Here is a 26,932-nt window from a genome sequence, read left to right as displayed (position 1 = left end):
AAGGTTACCGGGTAGCATCTGACAACCTGTAAGTCGCGACTGAGCCTGCGCACGGGTCATTCAGGATGGGAAGAGCTTATACCACCGTGAGGCCGTGTGGTAGGGTGACCAGTTGTAGATGAAAGGCGCCGATCCAGGATAAACGCGAATGGTCAGTGTGAGAAACAGTCAAACATCAGGACCTGTTTAGTATGGTGACTGGGGACTACGGTGGCCCGACTGGGTCAGTTATGGGAACCTGTAAGGGTCAATATCGAAGTGACTGAGGGGTTCAGTGATTGGGTTCTGAGTCTCGTGGGGGACCCGTAGTGGGGGGCGGAGGTTTGTAAGAGTCAGTGGCAGAGGCTCTGTGAAGAAGATGGACTGCGAATGTGTGGGAATTAATAAACCAAGGCTCTTTGAAATATCTCGATTGACTGGATGCATGGTGGTCAGTTATAATGTTCTTCATGGATCTGGGGCCAAGTGGGGTTCTTCGAAGGCATTGATGTGGAGTGCATTAGGGCTTCGGACCATCGGTGATTCAGACTTTACGTTATCATTGGGGGTTAGAGTGTTAATGACTGAACTTTTGTAGATCTGGGAATGAAGAATAGAGGGATCAGTGAGGATCAGTGATTGGTACTCTGAGTTATTGAAAGGGGTGGGACTATGGAGGTCAGCAATTGATCCCGGATCATTGGAATGTCGAAGTAAGTGTGGACTCATGATTGGGATCTATGTAATTTGCTGTCTGGCCATCTGTGTAATCTGAACTGTGGTCATATTTGTACATATGAGAATATCAGTGACTACAAGAACCTCTTGTGATTAGAGATTGGGGCCCATGAGAGGAAACATGTTATGTCAATGATTAGGACGTTTATGGGGTTTGATGAGGAGGAGGCCCCTGAAATTCAAGGTAGGGGACAGAAAAATCAAGAATTTGAGGCTTCCACCCTGCATAATGGGAAAGCATTTCACCCTTGTGACACTGCTCCACTGAGCAGCCGGTTGCATCAGATCCCTTTTGGCCAAGGCCCACCTAAAAACTCTTTTGAAACTCCCATCTTTTAAGAGTTACCCACAGTAATAAAAATGCTTTAAAAGAAATCAAATGGTAAACTTTATCTTAAGTAATACGCTATTAAATATATTGCTTCTTTTGCTCTTGTCAGGAATTTGATGCATATTTCTTCTAATGTTTCCTTTAGTGTTCTTTCTGGCAAAAATAATGACATGTCCATCTGTGACAGCATCCCAAGAGTGAGCCTGGTTTCTTACTTGGAGACAACCAGGATGGGTGTGACCTTGCCTGTGGTTAGACAACAAAGAGTTTACTGAGTAAGTATCTAAAATAATAATGTAAGATTTGACTGAAAGAGCAAACTGAGTTTGGAAAATGCTTTAATCTAGACTCAGCTTAAAAATAAATTGTCACAGGAAAAGAAACTAGTTTTGGAAGTTGCGTGTTCTAAGAGTCATTTCATGTTGTTGTGTACTTTTTAGGCATGGTGTGTTTGACTTCCATGAATCAGTTTCATATGAGTACTGATAGAGCAATTCAATAAAGATAAAACCACAAAAAAAAAACCCTTAAAGGTACTATTAGAAATTGTTGTTTATTGGGCTGGGGAGATAGCTCAGTTGATAGAGTGCTTGCCTTGCAAGTACAAGACCCTGGGTTCAATCCCCAACACCGCAAAGAAAAAAAAAATTTGTTGTTTATTAAGTTAAAATTGAATTAATAGTCACTAAGATGGCTGAGACAAGATTACAAATAAAATGTAAATGGAGATTTTTAACCATTAGCCTAATGAAAGGGGGCATTGCTGAAACAATATTTTAATTGATTTTAAAACAATTCAGTCCTTATGTAACCTTTAGACAAAGCACAATGCTTATAATGTCTTAAGAAACAAAGGAAGCTAGAAGCTAAGGCAGGAGGTATTTTAAGAAACCATACAGGTCAAGTTTTAATATTAAGGTCAGAGAGTATTTTTCAGTTGCACAGAGTAAGGAGTTCAGTATTTCCTTGTTCTCCAAGCAGATTTCCTTTGTTACCTATACTGTGGTCAGTATTGCATTTGGGAGCAAATAATTTTTCTTTGAAAAAATTGTTGGCATAAACCTTTTGATGCATGCAAAATAAACATGGGGCTGGGGCTGTAGCTCAGTGGTACAGCACTTGCCTAGCATGTGTGAGGCACTGGGTTTGATCCTTAGCACTGCATAAAAATAAATAAATGAAATAAAGGCATTGTGTCCACCAGAACTAAAAAAAATTAAAAAAATAAAAAAACATAAATATATAGCTTAATGAATTGTCACAAAGGAAGCACTGGTGGTTAATATGCTCAGATCTGAAAACTGTATTATAGTACCCTGAAGGTCCTCATGATGCTCCCTTTTAGTCACCCAGTCAATGAGATCCTTTCTCCCAACTTCTAATATCACAAGCTGGTTTTACCGGTTTTTGAATTCTATTAATTGAACTCTCTTTACCACCGCCCCCACCCTTGTGGTTGTACTAGGTATTGAACCCAGATCTTGCACATGCTAGGCAAGCACTCTACCACCAAGCTACATCCTCAGCCGCAAATAGGGCACTCATTTTTATTTTATTTTGTATTATTTTTTAAATTTTATTTATTTTTATTTTTACAGACTGCATTTTGATTCACTGTATACAAATGGGGTATAACTTTTCATTTCTATGGCTGTATGTGATATAGATTCACACCATTTGTGTAATCATACATGTACAGAGGGTGATGATATTTTTCTCATTCCACTATCTTTCCTTCCCTCCCTCTCCCCCTCCCCTCACTTCCTTCTACACAATCCTCCATTCTTCTCTTACCCCCACCCCACACCCTGTTATGTATCATCATCCACTTATCTGAGAAAATATTCAGCCTTTGATTTTTTGGGATTCACTTTTCTCACTTTGCATGATACTCTCCAACTCCATCCATGTACCTGCAAATGCCATAATTTTATTCTTCTTTATGGCTAAGTAATATTCCATTGTGTATATATACCAGTTTCTTTATCCATTCATCTGTTGAAGGGCTTCTAGGTTGGCTCCACAATCTAGCTGTTGTGAATTGAGCTGCTATGAACACTGATGTGGCTGCATCACTGTAGTATGCTGACATTAAGTCCTTCGGGTATAAACCGAGGAGTAGAATAGCTGGGTCAAATGGTGGTTCCGTTCCCAGTTTTCTGAGGAATCTCTATACTGCTTTCCAGAATGACTACACCAATTTGCAACTCCGCCAGCAATGTATGAGTGTACCTTTTTCCCCACATCCATGCCAACACCTATTATTGCTTATATTCTTAATAATAGCCATTCTAATCAGAGTGAGATGAAATCTTTGATTTTGATTTACATTTCTCTAATTACTAGAGATGTTGAACCCTTTTTCATATATTTGTTGATCACCTGTATATCTTCTGTAAAGTGTCTGCCCCAGTTCCTTAGCCCATTTATTGATTGTGTTCTTTGTATTTTTCATGTTAAGTTTTTTAAGTTCTTTATACATTTTGGAGATTAGTGCTCTCTCTTAAGTGTGTGTGGAAAAGATTTTCTCCCACTCTGTAGGCTCCCTTTTCACATTATTGATTGCTTCCTTTGCTGAGAAATCCATCCCACCAATTAGGGCACTCTTGATTTTTTTTTTTCTCTTTGTGTGTCTTTTTTCCATTTTAAAATAATTTCAGACTTAGAAAAGTTACAAAAATAGGACAAAAATTCCTGTTACACCTTTCATTCAGATTCTGTTAACATTTTGGCATATGTGCAAATAATTTCTTTTTCCCTGTATATATGTGCACATATGTTCTATGATCCATGTGATGGTAATTTGTAGACATGATCCTTTACCCTTATGAACTCCTTAAATATAAGAACATTTTCTTACATGACCCCAATAAAATTATTGAAAGCATAAATGTTAAAATTAAAATATTATTATCTAATCGCAGGCCTTATTTAGATTTCTCCACTTGTCCCAGTAATGGCTTTTTTTTAAAAAAAATAATTTTGGTTGTAGATGGACACAATATCTTTATTTTTTATTTATTGTTTTATATGTGATGCTGAGGATTGAACCCAGTGCCTCACACAGGCCAGGGAGGCGCTCTGCCACTGAGCCACAACCCTAGCCTCCAGTAATGTCTTTTATGGCAACTGTTCTCTGTGGTTCTGGATTCTAATCCAGGATTACATGATTCTTTAGAATCCTTGTTTTTTTGTTTTGTTTTATTTTATTTTGTTTTTGGTTGTTTGTTTTCTAGCGTTGGGGATAGAACCAAGAGTCTCGAGTGTGCTAGGCAAACACTCTTATCACTGATCTGTACCTATAGCACAATAGAACTACTTTAATTTGGACAATTTTCTCAGTCATTATATTTTATCATTTTTAATCATAACATTTATGAGGAGTGCAGGCCAGTTATTTTTACAGGATGTATCTCAATTTGAATTTTTCTGATTTTTTCTCATAATCAGTCATGTTGTGTATCTTTGACAAGAATATCACCAAAGTGACGTTGTATCCTTTTCAAGGTACTCCATCAAGTACACGGTGTTGATTTGTCACATTAATGATGATGTTAACTGTAATCACTTGGTTAAGATTATGTCCGCCAGACTTCTCCTCTATAAAATTATATTAATAAGTAATTTATGGAGAGATCATTTGAAACCATGTCAATAACCTCAAAGTTTCTTCCACTAGTGTTAGGCAAGAATCCATGGTGATTCTGGCCTGAATTACTATTATTATGGTTGCCAAATGGTGATTTTGTAATTACATCTTTCCTTCTACCTTGTTATAGAAGTTTTCCTTTATCCTCTCTGCATTTATTTGTACAAATGTACTAATATGTCCTTTATACATATAAAATAGGGGATATAGTCAAGTGGCACACGCCTATAATCCCAGTTACTCAGGAGGGTGAGGCAGGAGGATTGCAAGTTCAAAGGTAGCCTTGGCAATTTAGTGAGATCCTGTCTCAAAATAAACAATTAAATGAGCTACTGGGGATGTAGCTCAGTGGTAAAGTGCCCCTGGGTTCAATCTGCAGTACCAGAAAAATAAAATAAATTAAAATGGGGACTGCAGATTTGAAACTTAACAAAACTTTAAAAATGTTATGCTGGATGGGGAGTCAAAGCTCAGACCTTCATAAGAAAACATATTGAGAAAAAAATTCTTCATAGTTTCACCATCTGTCCCCAGTTACTTCATATTTTAGAATCAAAGGGTTGAGGTGATTTTAGTTCAATTCAATGTGCATATCAGGTATTGTATCATTCTTTAAGAAACCTAGGGGCTGGGTTGTGGCTGAGTGGTACAGCACTCAGTGGTACTGCCTACCATGTATGAGGCACTGGGTTCAATCCTCAACTGCATAAAAATAAATAAAATAAAAGTATTGTGTCCATCTACAACTAAAAATATTTTTAAAAAAAGAAGAAGAGAAACCCATCTTCACTTGGAGAGATAGCAAGACAGAAACTAAAAGCACACCATCTACAGTCAGACAAAGTGGATCTGAATCTCAGTGCTGCCTAATTACTTCACCTCTCTGGGGCACCATGTCCTGTCTGTAAATGGAGTAGTACCTGGCTGAGAGGGTAGTGTGAGGATTGAATGAGTCAATATGTGGAAATAACTCAGTGCCTTATTTAAGGTCAGGGCCTAATAAATACAAGCCCAGTTTATTTTTTCCTACTTCTACATCCTGTTTCTAAGATGTGTCATAGTTTTATTTGTTCTTTTCCAAGAACCAGTTGCATTCCTGGGTGAAAATGCTTACTTTGATTTATTGTTTTTACTCTTATTACTATTGACTTTAGTATATATATTCAAATAAATAGATAAACATGAGGATCTTGATAGTCAAAAAATTAAAGCATCAACAAGTGAAATTCCTGGGCTGAGGTTGTGGCTCATTGGTGGAGGACTTGCCTAGCATGTGTGAGGCACTGGGTTCAATTCTCAGTACCACATATAAATAAATAAATAAAATAAAGATCCATCAACAACAACAAAAAGGAAAAAAGAAAAATAAACTAGTCTTTAAAAAGAAGTGAAATTCCTTCCAATCCCTTCACTCAGAAAACAACAATCAATATTTTCAGACTTAAATAATTTTTTAAATAATTTTTCAAAAATAGTTTTAGTTGTAGATGGACACAATACGTTTAACTTACTTATTTATATGTGGTGCTGAGGTTTGAACCCAGTGCCTCACACATGCTAGGCAGAGCTCTACCACTGAGCCACAACCCCAGGCCCTAAACTTACATAATTTTAAAAATAGAATCTTGCTTTCACACTGTTTGTTGTAACTTATAATTCCTACATCAGTGTATATCACAAATGTTCTTCCATGTCAGTGAGTAGTATACTTGTCCATTTTTCTTTCTTTCTTGGTTTTGTTTTGTTTTTGAGACAAAATCTTGCTCTGTTTCCTGGTCTGGTCTCAAACCCCTGGGTTCAAGTGATTCCCCTTCTTCAGCCTCCTGAGGAGCTGGGACTACAGGTATACACTGTCACACCCAGATTTTACCTTATACTCATTATTATCATTATTTGTTGTTTGCAGTATTAGAGATTGAACTCAGGGCCTTGCACATCTGAGCAAGCAGGCTACCACTGAGCTATATCCCCAGACTTCAGTTATTATTTCTAATGTCTACATTATGTTCCATTTTGTAACTTATCATTATCAGATCATTCTTTAATTCCTGGGACATTTTTATTACTTCCAATATTTTATTTTTAAAGTAAAACTAAGATGAAATTCCTTATACCTCATTTTTTTTTCCAGTATACTAATAATTAGTTCTTTAGGCAGCCTTTAGCTAAGTTAATTGTGATAGGAACAGAAAGATTTGAAACACTTGTAGTTTGGGCAGAAAAGTGTCATTAAAACTGGGGCTAAGGAATGTGATTGTTGAAGACAGTACAGCCACTAAAGAAACGCCAAAGATTGTGCCCAGAGATAATAAGAAAGATGGCTTGAGGATGTCTCAAGAATTGGGAAGACCACACTCATCTCAGGTTCAAGGGTGTAAAAGTAAAAGTTCCTTTGAGAAGAGACTAGACAGAGGGACCTAGGAAGTTGTTTCACCATGCTCAGCCACCCAGATACTGAGAGGCTGCTGAAGGCTTGGTCCCAGGAGGCTTGGCTACTGCTAGAGATGTTGGCAGACCTTGGTGCCAACCATATGGTGCTGGTTCTGCAGGAATGCAGGATGTGGGAGTTAGGGGATTATGGAGGTTTCCACCAAGATTTCAGAGGGAGGACTGAGGGGCCAGGCAGGCTATAGCAGGGTGAGGTCCCTGTGCAGTCTCTGAGAGGGCATTGCGTGGAGATGTGAGAAGGAAGCCAAAGCTGTGGAGGAGACCCCCGAGACTAAGAAATGCCAGTGCTGTGGAATGTCTGCCAAGGAAAGCTGCAGGAACCAAGCAGACACAAGCCAAGAGAGAGGCCACGTGGACTGCATCCAGCAAAGCCATGGGGTGGAGCTATACAAGCCCTTGGAGAGAACATCACAGTGCTATATGCCCCAGATGCTGGACATGAACTACAGGACTTTGTTTACCAATCTGGATTTCAGTCTTGCTTTGGTCCCATTCCTTCTTTCTGTGCCCCTATTTCTCCCTTGTGGAATGGAGATGTTTATTCTGTACCTTCATATATTGGATATTTGTAACTTGCTTTTGATTTTTACAGGGGCTTATGCTAAAAATTGGTCTCGAGTCTCAGAGGAGACTTTGGACTTGGACTTTTTGGGCAATCTTGGAACTGTTGAGATTGTGGGGACTCTTGGAAATAGATTAAATGTATTTTGCCTTGTGAGATAGACATGAACTTTTGGGAGCCAGGGGTGTAATGTTATGATTTAGATATGAGCTGTCTCCCAAAAGCTCACTTGTGAGACAATGCAAGAAGGCTTAGAGGTGAAATGATTGGGTTATGACAGCCATCACCCAATCAGTGTGTTAATCCTCTGAGAGGGATTAACTGGGTGGTGACTATAAGCAGATAGTGTGTAGCTGGAGGAGGTGGGTCATTGGGGGCATGCTTCTGGGGTCTGTATTTTGTCACAGTGAAGACAGCTCTCTCTCTGCTTCCTGGTGCCATGTTCCCAGCTGCTTTCTCCACCACATTCTTCAACCATGATGTTGTACCTCACCTCCAGCTCCAAAGAATGGAGTCAGCTGTGTCTATGGTCTAAGACCTCTGAAACTGTGACCCCTAAAACAAACTCCTCTTAACAAAAACGAAAGAACATAGAGCCAGGCATGATAGCACATGCCTGTAATCCCAGTGACTCTGAAGGCTGAGGCAAAAGGATTGCAAGTTTGAGGCCAATCTCAGCAACTTAACAAGGTGCTAATCAACTTAGTGAGACCCTGTCTCAAAATAAAAAATAAAGAGGGCTGGGATGTAGCTCAGTGGTTAAGCACCTCTGGGTTCAATCCCTGGTATCAAAAAACAAACAAAAAAGAGCATAATAGATTGTTTTTAAAAGACAAATGAACAATATATGAGAAAAATGTCTTCTCTCATTGTAAGTCAAAGAAGGGAAAAATAAGAAATAAGTGATGGGGAAACTGAGATTCACAGTGACTAAGTAGTTCATGCATTGTCACCCACCAATAAATGTTAGAGACTGTGTTTGAACCCAGGCTGTCTGGCTCCTGAGTCTCTGTGTGATAGCCTCTTCCTCTTTCTACAGATAAGGAAATGGGCCTACGGAGGGAAAGTGTTTGACCTAGATTCTAGCAGTCAGAGAAATTCTTGGCTTCAAAGGCTCAGGGTCTTTGTGGAAATACTCAAGCCCAGAATGGAACTGTCACTCATCCATGTTCTTCTCCATGGGTCTCTGCAGGCTTTCCCCCTGAGGCCAGGAATATTTGGGAGAGGAGAGTTGGATGATACTCACCAAGGGATCTGCTTATCTTCAGTTCCTGGGTGCCCTGCAGACCTTTGAATCCTTCCGTCTTGCTGGACAGCAGGGCTATCCAGCTCCTGCCAGCCCTCAGGGCCTCAGAACTTTGTCCAAGCCTGCAGAAGGCCCTGCCAGGGGCTGCAGCTAAGGGTGAGTAGCTGTTGCGAGATGAAACTGTCAGTGCTTGGCAGGCCAGGTAAAAGACCCCATCTGGTCTAGGAGGAGGATCCTTGGGACAAAAATCCTCTTATGAGGGGGTCACTGAGGTCCCAGACTACTACTAGTACTACTACTACTACTACTACTACTTTTTTTTTGTACTGGGGATTGAACCCAGGGGCACTTAACCACTGAGCCCACATCGCTAGTCCGTTTTTATATTTTATTTAGAGACAGAATCTCTCTGAGTTGCTTAGGGCCTTACTAAGGCTGGCTTTGAACTTGCCATCCTCCTGTCTCAGCCTCCTGAGCCACTGGAGTTACAGGTGTGTGCCACCGCACCCGGCAGTCCCAGACTTCTTGCCACAGCCAACACTGCCAGGTATGAGGAAATAGCATCATCCCTGAGCCAGAAGCTAAGCAAGAACCAACTTAAGGGTGTTACTCCTTTACTCCTTCTATGGACTGTCTGTGACTAAATGATGAGAGAAGAATTGACCCCCAAGATCCAGGGAGATCAAGAGAGAGGGAGAGGCAGAGAAGGCTATAGTCACATTGCAAGTGTGATAGACATGTTCTTTTTTTTTAAATGTTTTTTTTAGTTGTTGATGGACTTTTATGTGGTGCTGAGGATCTAACCCAGTGCCCCACATGTGCTAGGCAAGTGCTCTACCATGGAGCTACAGCCCCAGCCCGATAGGCATGTTCTTTCAGATGCACATTTGTCCAACTTTGCATTCGACTATCCTGTAGGTTGGGATCTGGCCACTTGTGATTTGTGCCACCTCACTTGGCCTCTGGGAGTATGGGGAATTCACTCTGTCCTGACCTAGTGGCAGGAAAATCCCTGAAATCTCAGAATGGTCGTAGTACCAGGATCTGCAGACCTACTGTGTCTATAATTTTTTAAATTAGTTTTATTTGGAAATTATTTTTTATTTGGAAAACTTAAAAGAGATTACTTATGTATCCTTTATAAAGATTCATCTAGGTAAACCTGTGTGTGTACTTGTGTGTATATGCTCTCTGTGATATGTGACTGTTTTATATGTGTGTGTGTGTGTGTGTGTGTGTGTGTGTGTGTATAATTCTTACCTTTTACTTCAACTATTTTAGCTAAGTTGCAGACATGATACTCCTTTACCCATCAATACCTTAGTGCCTATTTCCCAAGAATGAGAATATTCACATAGCCAGCAGTTTTCAGAATGAGGCAGTTAACATTGATTTAGTGCTATTGTCTAAGCCACAGTCTATATTCACAGGTCAGCTAATAATGTCATTTTATAGCAATTTTTGTTTTTCTGTTCCAGAATCCAATCAGGATCACATGCTGCCTGTAGCTGACATCACTTTAGTGTCTCCTCTTTCTTACCTCTCTCCCCACCTTCCTTTTGTGTACTGATGATTGATCCCAGGACTATATGCATGCTCAAGCACTCTCCAGTTTTTAAAAATTTTTTAAAATTTAATTTAATTTTATTTTTTTGAGACAGCATTTCACTACATTGCCCAAGCTGACCTGGAACTTGCAATCTTACCTCAGCCTCCTGAGTAGTTGGGATGCCCAGCCCTTAGACTTCTATGATCAGGAGCAGATCCTTGGCCTTTGTCTTACATGAAGTGGACATTTTTAAAGAGTATAGGTCAGTTATTTTTTTTATTTTTATTTTTTTTAAAACCAACACGATGCTTTATTTTGAGACAAAGAATACTGTATAAAAAAACTCCTGTTGTAGAAATCAGCAGATACACACAAGTTTATATACAGATATTATACATGTGGGCCCTGCCCTTTAAGCTACACTAAGAACAGGTTGGCACAGCTTCCCTGCTGGCACAGCTCCAGGTAGTGGTGACCCAATCCTGGGAGGAGGATGCAGTGCCTGGCTACAAACCTCACTGTGGCAGCCCCACAGACAGAAGTCTTGCTGGGAGATGCTGGGTCAGCCCAAGCATGCTGCCTCTCCTGTACCTGGCTCCCATGCAGGAAACTGTCTCTTGTTTTTCCTTCAGTCATTTCATCTGGGCATCCTGGCTCTCTCTGGGAGGGGCATCTTTGCCAGACTCACTGTCCATCTACATGGCCTCAGGCCCCTTCTAGCTCTGTTCCTGTTGGACCCTCATAAGGGGCCATATTGGGAAAGTTTGTTTCTTTGGCATAAAGGCAGGAACAGCAGGGAAAGTACTGTCCCCACTTCTTTCTCCATCTCTCTGAAGTAGGGGAATGGCACTGTCAGGCTGGTTGACTTCCTTTGGGTTGAAACCCTTAATACTGACCCGTTTTGAGGCTGCTGGGTAGCAGCCTGTGCTTGTGTGGGAGTGGTTCCCAGGGCTGAAGCTTTGAGACAGGCCCCAGGACGCATGAGGTGTGCCTGTCCCTGGCTCCTTGGTCCAGTTCCAATCCTTAAGCCAAGTGTGGCATACATCTTCACTGGGTTTGCAGAAGAAGAAGTGGCAAGAGCAGTACAGTCCAAGCAAGAGGGAAGAGGTGTGGGGCAGCACTATAACCGATGCTATGTAGAACCTGTACCGCTGGGTCATCTGCTGAAAGTCTCTTCTCCTGTGGATTGGCATGAGCCTGAGGACTGTGAGTGATTTTGCCGTTGACTGCCACCTTCAACTTCAGGCAGTGGTTTTCTAGGGGGTTGATGGGTACAGAGAAGTAGTAGTAGCTGTGTCCCTCCTTGAATTCCTGGATTAAGGGTAAAGATGTGAAGGGCTGAATCTTTTCAGACAGCTTCTCTGGGCCATGTTTGGCATTGGGCTGGTTGCACCGCCAACGGATCTGGTCCTTGGGTTGGGGCTGACATATCCCATATTCCTGATGCTCCACTAGGTACAGTGTGTACCGCTCCATGGCAGCTTCTGCTACAGAGTCATCCTCATAATGAGGACAGATAATGTCCACGTAGTCATTCAGTCGTACATGTATTGTGTAGTCCTCATCCTAGAACCTCCCTGTGAAGAAATGCTGTTCTCAGACCTGAGGTTGCCTTCTCCTCTAGGTCAGTTATTTTATAGAGTGTCACTCGATATGATTTTGTCTGATGTTTGCTCATGATAACATTAAAATATGAATTTGGGGCAAGAATGCCACAGAAGGAATGTTGTATCTTTCACAGTACAGGAATCACATACTGTCATATATCTTCTTACTGGTGATATTAACTGCTTAAGATAATGAATGCCAGGTTTGTCCAGGTTAAAGCTTATATTTTTCCTTTCATATTATTAAATACTAGGTCCTTTGTTTTGTTACTGGGGATTGAACCCAGGTGCATTTTACTGCTGAACTGCAGTCCCAGTCATTTTAATTTTTTATTTTAAGATAGGATCTCAATAAGTTGCTTAGGGCTTCACTGAGTTGCTGAGGCTGGCCTCTACCTTGTGATCCTCTTGCCTTAGCCTCTTGAGTCCCTGGGATTACAGGTGCATGCCACCATATCAGGCTTATGTAATTATTTCTCATCCAACTTTCACCAGTGGTTTTAGTTAGCATCTATTTTTTTAAAAAAATTTTAGTTGTAAATAGACACAATGCCTTTATTTTATTTTATTTATTTATTTTTGTGTAGTGCCGAGAATCAAACCCAGTGCCTCACACATGCTAGGCATGTGCTGTACCACTGAGCCACACCATAGCCCTAGTTAGCATCTGTTGATGCCATCATCTCATTTAAAGCTGAAGGAAGTGATTTTACCCAAGTTACAGACCTAAATGAACACAGCTAGAGCCCATACACTGATATTTGGGTCTTTCAGGCCAGCACATTTGCTATGTTTCATTCAACTGGAACCCTGAAGCTCTGGTGACCAGGCAGAAGCTGGGTAACCAAGCCTTGTGAAGCGAAGGAGGAAGCATTCTCTCTTAGACAGAGAATTGGATTAATTGCCCCAACCTGGAGGGTCCCAGGTCTTTCTTGCCAGGTCAATTCTTATTCAATACTTCAGTTCTTTCAAAGAACCACCCTCCATTTTCAAACTCCTGTGGATTTTCTCATGATGAAAAAAGTCGCTGGACAATAAATATGCAAATAGTGAAGAGTGTGTTTTATGATTCTGGATTAGAGTAAGAAATATTGTACCTAAATTGAGTCATTGTTAATATTTAATTGCATTCCATATCATACACATACATATTTGGTACTGGAGGATTGAACCCAGGTATACTTTACTACTGGGCTATATCCCCAGCCCTTTTTATTTTTTATTTTGAGACAGGGTCTTGCTAAGTTGCTTAGGTTGTACTAAATTGCTGAGGCTGACCTCGAACTTGAGATCCTCCTGTCTTGGTCTCCCAAATTGCTAAGATTACAGGCATGTGCCACTACACCTGACAATTTTTTAAATTCTTGAATTTTTTTCAGGGTTTTTTGGGTTTTGCCTTTTAGTTATAACTTCTGTGGGGAACAGAATTTGGTTAATGAATTTGGATTTAGCAGTGGAAGTCTGCTGTGGGGTAATGAAGTTTGAATTTTTGGCCTTCAGGCCTGCAGATCAAGATTGCTAATCAGGATACAAGCTCTTCTTGCCCCCATATTAGTGATATGGTTTTTCTGCCTTGAAATCAATTCTAGGCAAACCAAAATGTGGGTTTAGTCTTATCTTTCCTTTTCTTTTTCCCTTTCTCTTTTACTGAGGTATGAAATATATAGAACAAAATATTCACATCTTAAATGTACAACTTGATAAATCTGGGGGGAAGGTTCTGGGGATTGAACCCAGGACCTTGTGCATGCTGGGCAAGTGCTCCACCACTGAGCTACAGACTCGTTTATTTTATTTTGAGACATTGTCTGGACTGGCATCAAACTTAGTCCTCCTTAGTCTCAGCCTCTCAAGTAACTGGAATTATGGGCATGCACCATCACCATGCCCAGCAACTTGATGAATTTTTAAACATATGTAAATCCTGTAACCACCACTTGAATTAGCATTTTCATCGTCTTAGAACTATGGTTGAAAACTATGATCTGCAAGCCAAATCTGACCTGCCTTTTGTTTTTGTAACGGAAGTTTTATTAGAATATAACCACACTTATTTCTTTATATACTATTGTCTGTGACTGCTTTCTTACTATGAAGTGGAAATGAGTAGTTGCAACGAACAGCATCTGACTCACAAAGCCTAAATATTTACTGTCGGCCCTTTAAAGAAAAAGTTTTCTGACCCCAATCTTAGATGAGTCCTCAGCCCGTCTCAGCTGATATGTCTCCCCAATTCTGACTGTTGTCACTGAATTGAACCCAGTGCCTCATACATGCTAGGCAAACACTCTACCACTGGGCCACAACCCCATTGTTTTAACTATCCTAGAACTTCATAGAAATAGAACCATACACTATGTTGTCACCTATGTTTGACTTTTTCCATTTGATATAATGTCTGTGGAATTTGTATATCTGTGTTGTTTCGTGGCTGTCAGGACGGTTCATGTTTTTGTTTTTGTTTTTCCTGTTTTTCGTTTTTGAGATGAAGTCTTGCTATGTTGCAAAGCTGGTCTCCAATTGGTGGACTCAACTGATTCTCCCACCTCAGCTTCCCAAGTAGCTGGGTCTATAAGGATGTGTTATCATTTTTATTTATTTATTAAATTTAATTTATGTCGGTCCTGGGGCTTGAACCCAGAGTCTCATAAATGTTAAGCACATTCTCTTCCTTTGAGCTACACCCCAGTCCCAGTCAATTCCATTGTATGGATGTACCATAATTTTTCCAGTTTTCCCAGGCAAGGTCTAGGATAGTTTATAGTGATTAAAAATGCTCTCCACAGTCTTGTGTGGACAGTACACATTTATTACTCTGGTATATATCCAGCAGGTAGAACTGCTGAGATAGGGGATTTTAGGTTCATCTTTAGCCAAATAATTTTCCAAAATGGCTAAACCAGTTTGCATTCTCACCAGCCTTGTGTGAGAGCTCTTGTTGTTCCTAGATGTGGCTTTTCATTTCCAGCCTATAGATCATGACGTAGTGTACTCCTGTGAGTGAAAAACTGAACATTCTTTATTAGTGATTTATGCCAACTTGTTTCCATATTTCCTAATACATGGATAATCGTCAGCAGATAATTACAATATCAGATATTTTAAGAAAGAAGAGGTTTTAATATTGTGATTTTAAGATACCACTGCAAATTCATAGTTTTTTTTTTTTTTTTTTCAGTGCTGGGGATTGAACGCAGGGCCTTTGCTTGCAAGGCAAGCACTTTACCAACTGAGCTATCTCCCCAGCCCAATTGATAGTTTTTATAGTTTTTATAGGCTAAAATTCTGTGACACGTGCACTCATATGACAGCACCAGCCCATAAGGTATTCGTATGTTTAGCTTCTGTAGACAGGACCACTTTTCTTTTAACACTCTTCCTTATAGTTAGTCTTTCTTGTGACCAACTCCTGTGTCCCTTGCCATGACCCACCCACTGAGGTAGTATCCTTGCTTTCTGATTCTCTCAAGACTGTGGAGGTATATCTTGTTTCAGATGTGGACTCAGCCATTTTCTAAGGAGTTCCATTTCTATTTAGTGAAAATTAGAGGTAGAGTGATAGAGGTAATAATCTGGATACTAGCAGGGAACATTAGGTTTTTCTAGTACAGGGGACATCACCCCAGATAACTTCAGTGAGAATAGACATGAAAAACCTAATATGAAAATATAGACCTTATTATTTTGGTGATTTTAACACAGTTCTAACATTAAACATTCAGGTATATCACAAAATGTTTACTTATACTCTTAAAACTATAATTTGCCATTTTGCTTGTATAATTTTTTAAGCCATAGTATTTCTTAAACATATGGGTTAAAAGCAACATAACTGTTTTATGTTAGAAATTGTTTTTTTTTGTTTTTGTTTTTGGGGATGGAGTTCTCACTGTGTTGCCCAGGCTGGCCTTGTATTCCCGGGCTCAAGTGATCCTCCTGTGTCAACCCCCTGGGTAACTGGGACTATAGGTGTATGCCACTGCACCTGGCTTTGAAAGTTATTTATTTTTTAAAATTATTTTTAATGACAACAAGGTGTAGCTTTCCATTAATTATTTATGACCATAGTTTGAGAATATTTTACTGTTTTACAGTTAGTTTTTCTTTGGATTCTTTGTAATATTTTCATAAATTATCCCTTGTTCAGAATTTAGGTCTAATTATTTAATTTCAAGGGTTTTTGTTTTTTTTTTAACTTTCATTTATTCTTTGGTAGAAGCTTTTACTTCTTAGAAGGTCTGTTTTATGCATTAACATTCTGACTTGAATGGTAGTCATTTTATTTTTCTACCACAGTGATTTAAAACAGAAGAATTTGCAAGTTCCAAGGCAGATATGATCTTCACAGCTGTTTTCTGTTCTTCTTCCATCCTTTTCCTCCCAGTCTCTACCTTCACAGGTCTCCACTCTTTTTCCAAGAACAGCAGAAAATGTTCGAGTACCAGGTGAGTATGACATTAAGTAACCAAATTTTCCTTCTTGGGGAAAGTGTCCTAGAAAAAAATTAAAATACCCATTATAAGCATAGACACTGTCATGGGCTGATTCTCAGGAAAACAGATTTGGAGATGGAGATTTTCGCACAAAGGGTTTATTGAGGGGGCTCTTGGAACTCCTCTGAGGCAAAGGAGAAAGGGCAGAGGGAGTTTTGAACAGAGGCCTGAGCTGATCTCATAACATGGTAGTAGTGGGCCTGGTAGTACACCTGTAATACCAGTAGAGGTGGGAGTTTGAGGCCAGCCTCTGCAATTTATCAAGACCCTATCTCAAAATTTAAAAAATAAATGAAAAGTAAGGTCTGTTGATGTAGTTCAGTAGTAGAGCACTTGCCTGACATGCTCAAGGTCCTGGGTTCAACCCCCAGTACCATAAAACAAACAAACTAAAACAAACTATGGAGCTGGGATGGCCCTCAATGTTGTCCCTGATTGAGGTGAGGGGATTTTAGTATTTTGAAATCAACCTTTGATTGTAGGTTGCCCCAAAGAAGAGAGAGAACCTTGGGTTGGGTAGTTTCCACTGGGCAAAGATAAATCTGAGAAAGTTTTTGAGCTTGTAGCATCCAGTCTTTCAGGAGGATTTGGGTGGAATACCACAGCCTCATCTCTACACAGTCATGATGGAAAGACACTTAAACATATTAGTACTGAGAACAACATTTTTAAAACCAGATATATAATGCTTCATGGAGAATAAATACATGGAGTATGACATTCAGGTAGTTTTCAAGTTTGATCTTATGAGCACCAAAGCAAGGAACATTCCTTGTTAGGAATACAGATGTACAAAGCAGAGAAGCCAGCGAGAGGTCAGTAACTGTTATCTTCCTGGGAGCTCAACAAAAAGGCAAACACAAATTATCCCATGATTGGCATTGCTCATGAGGAAGAAGAACATGAATATCTCTAGGGGAAAACTAGCTTTTCAAGGTACTTTTTGAAGACATTTCCCTGATGTACTGAGGCAGAACAGTGCTGCTGGTTACAGAGATGCCGTGTGTATCTCCTGCGAGACTATTAGAAATACAGAATGGAAGGCCCCACCCCAGACCTCCTGGAGGGGGTTTTCTGTGGGTGGGCCTGCAAATCTATTTTTAAATGACTCTGGGTGATCCTTGTACCCAAAAGTATGAGAAGCAGTAGTATGGTAAACAGTCCTTACCAGTAATAAATGCAGAAATAAGTTTAATACAGAGGTTCATTAGTGTTTCCCATGAAAGTGTCTCAGCCCAATAGCAAAACCCCCTGTTCTTCAGGGGACAAAAACGCTGGAGTCCTTTGCTCCTCAGTGATATGACAGTGTTGCTATTGTTGTGAGAGTCATAGGAAGTTCTAAATCCCCTGTCATTTGTGATTCACATTTATAATGTTAGGTGTCCACCTAAAATGAGCAACAAGAGACCAACTCTCTCCAAAACAAAGTTGACTCAGGAACAGCAAAGTATACATTGCCTCATGTATTTATCATTTTTTTGTGATGAAAGCTTTTGAAAACTCTCTTCTAGCTATTTTGAATATATAGTACTTTATCATTAACTGTAGTTACTCTGCTATGCAGTAGTACACCAGATTATAATCCTCCTGTCTACTTTCTTTTTTATTTATTTTATTTTATTTTTTGTGGTACTTGGGATTGAATCCAGGGGTGTTTAATCACAGAGTCATGATTTTTTGAGACACAGTCTCACTAAATTGCCGTAGCTGGCTTTGAACTTGTGATCCTTCTGCCTCAGCCTCCCCAGTCACTGAGATTACAGGGGTGTACATCTTCTGTTTCTTCTTTTTTTTTCTTGTGTGTGTGTGTGTGTGTGTGTGTGTGTGTGCGTGCGCACGTGCACATGTGTGTGGACTAATTGAACATCTTTTAGAACTCCACTTCATTTCAACTGTACCTCTTCGCATTATGATTTTAGTGGTTACTCTGGGAATACAATATGCACCCTTAACTTTCCAGTCTGCTTAGAATTACTTTACACCACTTCACACAGAATGAAAAGGACTCACCGTGGCCTCCCAACATGCGCTTTGTGCACACACTTCATCATCTCATCACTCGAAGCCCTTTGTGTACTTTGCCTGTGTTGTTGAGTAACTTGCCACCTTCAAAATCACTCTTTTGCCTCCATGCCTTTGTTCACGCTGTTCCCTGCAAGGAGTGCAGTTTCTTCATCTTCCTATAGAAAGACTCCACTCCACATATCCCTGAGCTCTGAAGCCTAACCAGACCCTGAAAATTTTAATGGACCAGTTACTTCTTTGCATGCTACAGTGTGACCACATGTGTCCTGCCATTACAGCTGTCATGACGCTTCCATGCTGATGATTCCACAAAGTGCTCTCCCTGTGCCAGACAGTGAGCCCCATGAGGTCAGGAACCATCCATCATTGTGTTCCCAGCAACCAGCAGTAGACCACACACTGTGGGTTGTTGACTCAAAGTATGAATGACAGTTGGTGGGTGGCTTCCAACATGATTTTCATGTTTTCCACCAAATATAGCATAAAGCTAGGAATAAGCTAGGAAAGAGCATCCTAGGTAGATGGTCTTGAAAAGCTCTGACCTTGAGCATTATAAGTCAACATCATCTGCCTCCTCCAACAGTTTTCCACATAATTTACTCTCATTTCAGCTTCAGCAGAGACCCGTGTCATTCAAAGATGTGGTTGTGGGCTTTACTCAAGAGGAGTGGCGCCGGCTGAATCCTTCTCAGAGGGCCTTATATCGGGATGTGATGCTGGAGACCTACAGTAACCTGGTCTCAGTGGGTAAGAACAGCTTCACTATATAATTCAGAACATACCTACCTTGCTCAGTTACCAAGGCTGACCTCCTGCCTCAGCCTCCCAAGTTGCTGGGGTTACAGATGTGTGCCACCAGACTGGCAGGATACCATTTTGTAACTACAGTAGAAGCACTTCTGAACCTTTTCCTAGTAATCGATGCCAGAAGACCACTCCGAAGGTAACTTCAGTGGAACAAATACCCCGACACTAGCATTTTAAAAGTATATAGATTCAGTCACCTTCTTAAACATGTTACTTTAACTTTTCCATAGTATTTCTTTATCTACATAGTGTAGTGGCATTTCAAAGTCATAATATTGGATTTTTTTAAAAAACATTAGCCATATCCATCACACTGTAGCCCAAAGTCTGAAAGCAAGAAAAGATTAGAAATAAACCTTTTTTGAAAAGCTTTATGAGGTAAGTACTTTTCAGTACCATTATTTTGCACTTTTGGAAACTGAGGCACACAGAGGTGTACTAATTTGCCCAGAGTCACCTTCTCAGTACCTAGTGGAGCCAGAATTTGATCCCAGCAGCCTGGCTACAGAATACATTCCTAACCCTTGCACTGTGCTGCCTCAGTGGGTTTTGCCCAATTTTCAATCATCCTAGGTTACTAACTCCACTGGTTCTGGATGAGGTGTATATATACACTCCCAAGTACAATATTTTTTGTGCCGCGTTCAGAGCTGCTTGAAGACCAAGGAGCTCATCCCCAAATCTGGATCATTTTCCTGGAACAGGTTATGAAGGCACCAAACCAGATGTGATCCTCAGGCTGGAGCAGGAAGAAGCACCATGGATTTGTGAGGCAGCGTGCCCAGGCTGCCATTGTCAGGGTAAGTGCGATAAATCTAGCAAAAGGGGTACCTGGGGAAGCCGGCACCTTTGAAGTTTTGTTTAGGGTCATTTTTCTGAACATTTCAGCCTTCTTGATGACCCTTTGACCTCCATGTGTCCCCACCACACCTACCTGGATGTTCCTTCCACCTCTACTTTAAATTTCAGCCCTGCCCTTATGTACTTGGTCCACCTCCCTTCCTCTATCCTCTATCTCTTGAGGTCATGTACACCTCTTTCACATTCAGGTGTTCTTACAAATAATCAGAATTGTGGGATGGCACTCCATGTTCTCCATGTGCCATGGTCTTCTCTGAGCACTTTACATGGATCAACTGATTTAACCCTTACAACACCTTTATTACCCCTTTATTACCTCATTCACAAATTAGGAAACAATAAGAGAACATACAAGTAAGGGACAGAGCAAGAATTGGAACCCAGGTCCTCAGGCTTCTGAACCACACTACTCCTAACCTCTACATTTGGTGTCCTCTGGGGTATATTTCTGCTTCATAAAACTGCCCATCTATCTTCCTGAAACCATGATAACCTGGCTGTCAACTATTCTCCCTCTTTTGAGAATTTTATAATTGCAAATTCCACAAAATGTACCTTATCAACTTTGCCTTCTGAATGTCATGTGTTCTCTACACCAACCTTTTCCTGCCAAGGGGCTGCTTTTCCTGGTTTCCATAAGTTGGTTCTCTTCCTCCTCATGTCACTCCTTTAAAGAACTCATCCATTTTGAGACCACACGATGCTCATAACTAGTCCCTTTGCCTTATGGGTCACTTTTTTACCCTTGTGCCACCCAGCTCCCATTTTGCCAGTCTGTGAATCATTTCCACAGGTGTGTCCATTTACCCTGTTCTTTGTATGTAAAAACTAAAGTCATTATTTGTCCTTGCTATCCCTCATATTGTCTCACACCTTGCTTGCTTACCTTCTTTCTCCTCCTCCTCCTCCTTTTTTTTTTTCACTCTAGAGATTTCCAGGGCTGCTTTACCAAAATTTTTTGTCGAGAATAGGGCCTTGCCAGATTGCCTAGACCAACCTCAAACTTGCGATCCTTCTGCCTCAGTCTTCCATGGAGCTGGAATTATAGGCGTGCACCGTAGCACCCAGCTTCACCTTGCTTTCATTCCAGAGCTTTGCCAATGTGTGCTCATTTAAAATCTCCTTCTTCCACTCTAATTGTTCTTTCCACATATACTGGTTTTCTTTCTTTTTTTAGAAATGGCTTTCTCCCCACTTCTCACTGACATCTCCTAAAATCACATCTAGTGTTTCTCATGCCTGCATATCTTTAAGTCAGGGGTTCTTAATTGTTTTTGTGCCATTAAGAAGTCCATGTGTTTAAGACCCATTTTTTTACATATAAAAATAAAATTAATAAGATTATAAAAGAAACAGATTACTAAAATACAGTAGCCTTAGAGTATGTTGCTATTTATAGCCTAACAGGATAAACTCTGTAATAACTGCTGTATCAGTGCTTGTCAAACTCTGACATGTTAATCATTTAGGCATTTTGCTAAAATAGATTCTGATTTAGTAGATCTGGGACAGGGTCTGAGATTAGACATATCTAGCAAATTCCCAAATAAGGCTAAATTTTCCTCTTAAAGACCTCACATTGAATGGCAAGGTTCTATATAATGCTTAAACTTTATTTCTAAACAGGGTTCAGCAAACCATGGCTTACAGATCAGCCACTTATTTTTGTGAATAAAGTTTTATTGAAACACAGCCATAGTCTTATGTTTACATTTTGTCTGTGTTTTTCTGCTACAGTTGACTAATTGTGACAAAGACCATATGGTCCACAAAGCCTTAAATATTCACTCTTTGGCTCTTAAAGGACAAGATTACCACAAGCATATCTATAATCCCAGCTACTCAGGAGTCTGAGACAGGAGGATCATGAGGTCAAGTCCAGCCTGGGCAACTTAGTGAGATATTATCTCAAAAAAGTGAAAAACAAAAATAGATGAGGCTATAGCTCAGTGGTAGAGTATGGTGGGGTTTAATCCCCAGTATAGCAAAAAACAAACAAAACAAAACAAAAAAATCCACATTGCCAACCCCTGCTCTGTATCATCCCACCTTTGAAATTATTTCTGTATATGTACTCCATTCTATTTTGTGCTCACTACTCCTAGGACACTCTTCCCTATATTGTGCTCTTTGGTTATCATTCATTCTATTCATGTACTGCAAACCCTTTAAATTTTGAGGACATTTCTAAAGTAGTTTTATTCCAGATCATAATAAGAACAGATATTCATAAGGGATGATTCACTTGTACTTTCTCCAGAAGACTTCTGGCAAGTTAATATCCAGAGGAATAGACAGCAAGATATGCTTTTGGGCCAAGGTGCATTCACCAGCAAGAAAACATTGCCCAAGGGAAAGCCCCATGAATGTAATAAGTTTGGGAAAATACCACTTTTGAGCACTGATCTTTTTTCTTCAATTCAAAGCCCTAATAACTGGGATTCTTATGGAAAGAGTTTGAACCATAATTTAAACTTGATTTGTTGTAAGAGAAACTATGCAAAAAAGCAAGACAGATGTTATGGATATGAGAAATTGGTACAGCGTACAGACCATGATAGAAGATCTAATGGAGAAAAGCCCTGGGGTTGCCATCTTTGTAAGAAGACTCTCAGCTGTAATCCGGCAGTTATGTATAAACCAGCAGCAACCAGTTCTCTTGTGTACAGACCAAAGAGGGTTCCACCTACAGAGAAACCCCATGTCTGTAGTGAGTGTGGGAAAGCCTTCTGCTACAAGTCTGAATTCATTAGACATCAGAGAAGTCACACAGGGGAGAAGCCTTATGGATGCACTGACTGTGGGAAAGCCTTTTCACATAAGTCAACACTTATTAAGCACCAGAGAATTCACACTGGGGTAAGACCCTTTGAATGCTTTTTTTGTGGGAAAGCCTTCACCCAAAAGTCACATCGCACAGAACATCAGAGAACACATACAGGAGAGAGACCCTTTGTGTGTAGTGAGTGTGGGAAGTCATTTGGGGAGAAATCATATCTCAATGTACACCGAAAAATGCACACAGGAGAAAGACCCTATCGTTGCAGAGAATGTGGGAAATGTTTCAGCCAGAAGTCATGCCTCAATAAACACTGGAGGACTCACACAGGAGAAAAACCCTATGGTTGTAATGAATGTGGCAAAGCTTTCTACCAGAAGCCAAACCTCAGTAGACATCAGAAAATTCATGCTCGGAAGAATGCCTACAGGAATGAAAATTTAATAATTGTGGGAAAGTCTTGAGCAAGATACAGAGCTTCATTGGGTATGGAGGAATTCATGTGTAGGAGAAATCTAACCAATTTAATGAATTTGGACAAAGGGTTTTATTGCAAGAGAAACCATGCTCCAGTTGTAATATGAACATATAAAAAAGACTAGAGAGAATACTCTATGAGATATATACATGGTGACTCTGGCAGAGAAGAGTTTAAAAATGTACTAAATAGAATGCCAACAGAATACAAAATGTATACAAAGAGACTTAGAAGTATATATGGTACTTTCCTCAGTGAGCTGCATAAGAAGAATTATTTGTATTTTAGAATTGTGAATGTGAATTTAATATAAATTGTGACTATCAAACCCTATGTCAAATAGTATATTAGAGTGCAATTTACCAAAGTTTTCCATTTTTAATATCACCAGTATCTTTTATTGTATTAACAATTTAAAAAATAATACTGCAGCCAACTATTTTAAGAACTTTAACATTACACCAGCTACATTTTCTCTACCTTGTTTGTAATAAATATAAATGGCTAAAGCAGTTGTTTTGACCCCTTTTCTGAATAATAAAGCAATGTTTTTAATGTCTTTTGATGTCAGCCACAAACTTTACTAAAAGTGTTGAAAATGAAAGCTAAGAAATAGTTTACTATCCTGATATTGGATAAACAAAACACTGTAAACTTCATTACTCAGCACAATATTTGACAAAAGCTAGTGTTACCCTGTTATAATGGACACTATATTTTCTTGGTCTTGCTTAAAGTATCTTTTAGCAACTTAGAAGAGCCACTTTTTTTTCTTTTTCTTTTTTTTTTTTTTTTTTTTTTTGAGACAGGGTCTTGCTAAATTGCTGAGGTTGACCTCAAATTTGGGATCTTCCTGCTTAAGCCTCCAGAGTCACTGGGATTTCAGGCATGCACCACCACGCCCAGCATAAGAGATACCTTTTGTACAGGTCTTAGAATTTAGAATGTTTCATGCAGAAATCAGTGAAGTGGAATTTCTTTTTTTAAATTGCAAATTAATGTAGCATTCACTTTTCTCCCCCATACTTTTCATTGTGATTGTCCTGGACACTATACCCCAAGTTTTCCATCATTCCAGTGTTTAAGAAGCGTGTGCTTCCTTGAGCTGCCATGTTGTCCATATAAGAAAAGAAATTGAGTTGAAATCCATGTTTCAAGATTTGCCTCCCTGTATGATTGCCTGGTCTGGGTGAGAAAAGGACATAATAGATTGAGACATGATAAAAAGAATGATAAAACTACCTTGTATAACTCTAAATAAACATGTTTTAAAGGAAATGGATCATCTCTAGCAAACTATGGGTTATATAAATTGCAGTATGAAATAGAAAACTTGAATCTGGGCATGGTCGTATACACCTGTAATCCCAGCAATTTGGGAGGCTGAGGCAGAAGGATCAGAAGTTCAAAGCCAGCTTCAGCAACTTAGTGAGACCCTATCTCTAAATAAATAAAAAGCACTGGGAATTTAGCTCAGTGGTATCCCTGGTTTAATCCCTTGTACCAAGAAAGAAAAGAAAAAAAAAGAAAGAAAGAAAAAAGAAAAAAAAGAAAACTTGATATAACAAGTACCATTGAAGAATTTGGAAAAGTGATTAAAGCCTTATAATTGAAAGGCTGCTCCAGGCCCAAATAAATTTGGGATTAGTTCTGCTCTTATTTTTTGTGGTTCTGGGGATTGAACCCAGCATCTTATGCTTGCAAGGCAAGCATTCTGCCAACTGAGCTATCTCTCCAGCCCACAGTTCTGCTCTTCTAAAGAAAGTAATATGAACGTTGGATATTTTAATCCTTAGATTGTATTCTCCAGTTTATTTTATGAAGTCAATATAATTTTTTAAAGAGAAAACTCCTGATCAGTTTTACTCATTAATATAGAACTAATATAATTATAGCAAATGGAATTCAGCTGTAATGTACCTAAAGAATGACATAATATGACCATGTAGTAGTTATCCCAAGGATGTAGAGCCAGGTCAGTATTGGGAAATATATCAATAAGATTAATAGCTTAAAAGAAGACTCATTAATATGACAACAAGGCATTTAAAAGAATTTGCAAACATTTCTAATCCCAAATCCTATAAATTAAATTGTAATCAAGAGTAACCACTTAAAGGATTTCTTTAACAAAACCCCATAGTATATGTTAAGCTGAAGCCATGCTTTTAAAATCAGTAATTTAATATTATCTTGGAGATTCCAGTAAAGGCAATAAACAAAAAAAAATATTTGATAAAAACAATAGAAAAGTTAAAGCTATCCCTGATTGCTGATGATATAGTTGGATATCGATAATTAAAGAAATACTATTTTTTTAAAATTTAAGATAATTTCCTAAGAATGTAGGATAACAGAAATCAAGAGCTATTCTCTGTATTGACAATTTAACACCTGGTAACTTTATTTGTTCTTTTAGAATTGCCTTAAATCTCAATGTTTTTTGTTTATATGTGAAATGATCTTAAATTTAATATGAAAAATAAAAGCCTGAGAATCTAGAAAATAACCATATCAAAAAGAGAATGTCAAAAAGAAAATGTCATACCAGTTACCATAAGATAACATGAAATCATGCTAGTGAAATTTTAATACTATTGGCAAGGGAACAGATAAATATAGAATAGAAAATTTAGTAGACGTGTGTGTATATGGAAAACATATATTCTAAAACCACAGGGGAATAACTCTAGTTTTTTTAAAAAGAATTATGGCATGATTGACTTTTTAAAAAATCTATTTATTTTTTTATGTGGTGCTGAGGATCAAACCCAGTGTCAAGCACTCTACTACTGAGCTACAGCCCCATCCCATGATTGACTTTTAATCTGGGAAAATATAAAGTTGAATCAGCAGCACAAACAATATCCAAAAGCAAATTCCAGGTGGATTTAGACTTCATATTTTTATAAATTCGTAAAGTAAGTAAATGAGACTACGTAATCTAGGAGTTCAGAAAGATTAACTTTACTAACACAGGACACTTAAAAACAATTAAAAATAAAGATTTGACTATATAAATAGTAAAGATGCTGTTAACAAAATAATTAATTGGAGAAAATATTTCAGAGCTGATGAGGGAGAAAGTGTTTTTCAAATTGACATAGCCAGGGGTGGGGTTGGGCTCAGTAGAACACTCACCTATCATATGTGAGGCCCTGGGTTCGATCCTCAGCATCACATAAAAATAAAATAAAGTTATTGTGTCCACCTACAACTAAAAAATATATTTAAAAAATTGACACTTGTGAAAAGAGTAGCTAATGAACTGTCAAAAAATGTTTAGTTTCAATCATTGTTAGGAAATGCAGGTTAAAGTTAGAATGAGATAATACCATGCACGATTGCTTTTGGCTGTCAGAACAAAGATTGTTCTTAAT

General features: G+C 39.2%; 2 protein-coding genes across 6 annotated transcripts; one reads left to right on the top strand and one right to left on the bottom strand.

Moving 5' to 3' along the window:
• Positions 1-24,298, top strand: Znf793 (zinc finger protein 793). 5 transcript variants are annotated; one of them, XM_047527589.1, is made up of 7 exons: positions 1-151; positions 1,194-1,323; positions 8,900-9,109; positions 16,494-16,554; positions 19,239-19,374; positions 20,139-20,234; positions 22,556-24,298. In XM_047527589.1, exons 4-7 carry the CDS (start codon positions 16,540-16,542, stop codon positions 23,536-23,538), a joined length of 1,230 nt encoding a protein of 409 aa, XP_047383545.1. In that variant the 5' UTR covers positions 1-151; positions 1,194-1,323; positions 8,900-9,109; positions 16,494-16,539; the 3' UTR covers positions 23,539-24,298. The 5 variants fall into 5 exon arrangements, with proteins under 5 accessions (XP_047383545.1, XP_047383549.1, XP_047383547.1 ...); XM_047527591.1 differs by lacking the exon at positions 1-151 and adding an exon at positions 367-430; XM_047527590.1 differs by lacking the exon at positions 1-151 and adding an exon at positions 386-518.
• Positions 10,946-11,993, bottom strand: LOC124966421 (ephrin-A1-like). The gene has a single exon (XM_047527677.1). It carries the CDS (start codon positions 11,976-11,978, stop codon positions 11,550-11,552), a length of 429 nt encoding a protein of 142 aa, XP_047383633.1. The 5' UTR covers positions 11,979-11,993; the 3' UTR covers positions 10,946-11,549.
• Positions 24,299-26,932: the final 2,634 nt, after the last annotated feature.

The sequence above is a fragment of the Sciurus carolinensis genome, chromosome 16, assembly GCF_902686445.1.
Source record: "Sciurus carolinensis chromosome 16, mSciCar1.2, whole genome shotgun sequence".
Taxonomy (NCBI): domain Eukaryota; kingdom Metazoa; phylum Chordata; class Mammalia; order Rodentia; family Sciuridae; genus Sciurus; species Sciurus carolinensis.
The sequence above is the reverse complement of the archived record's forward strand: the minus strand, read 5'-3'. Positions and strand labels throughout refer to the sequence as shown.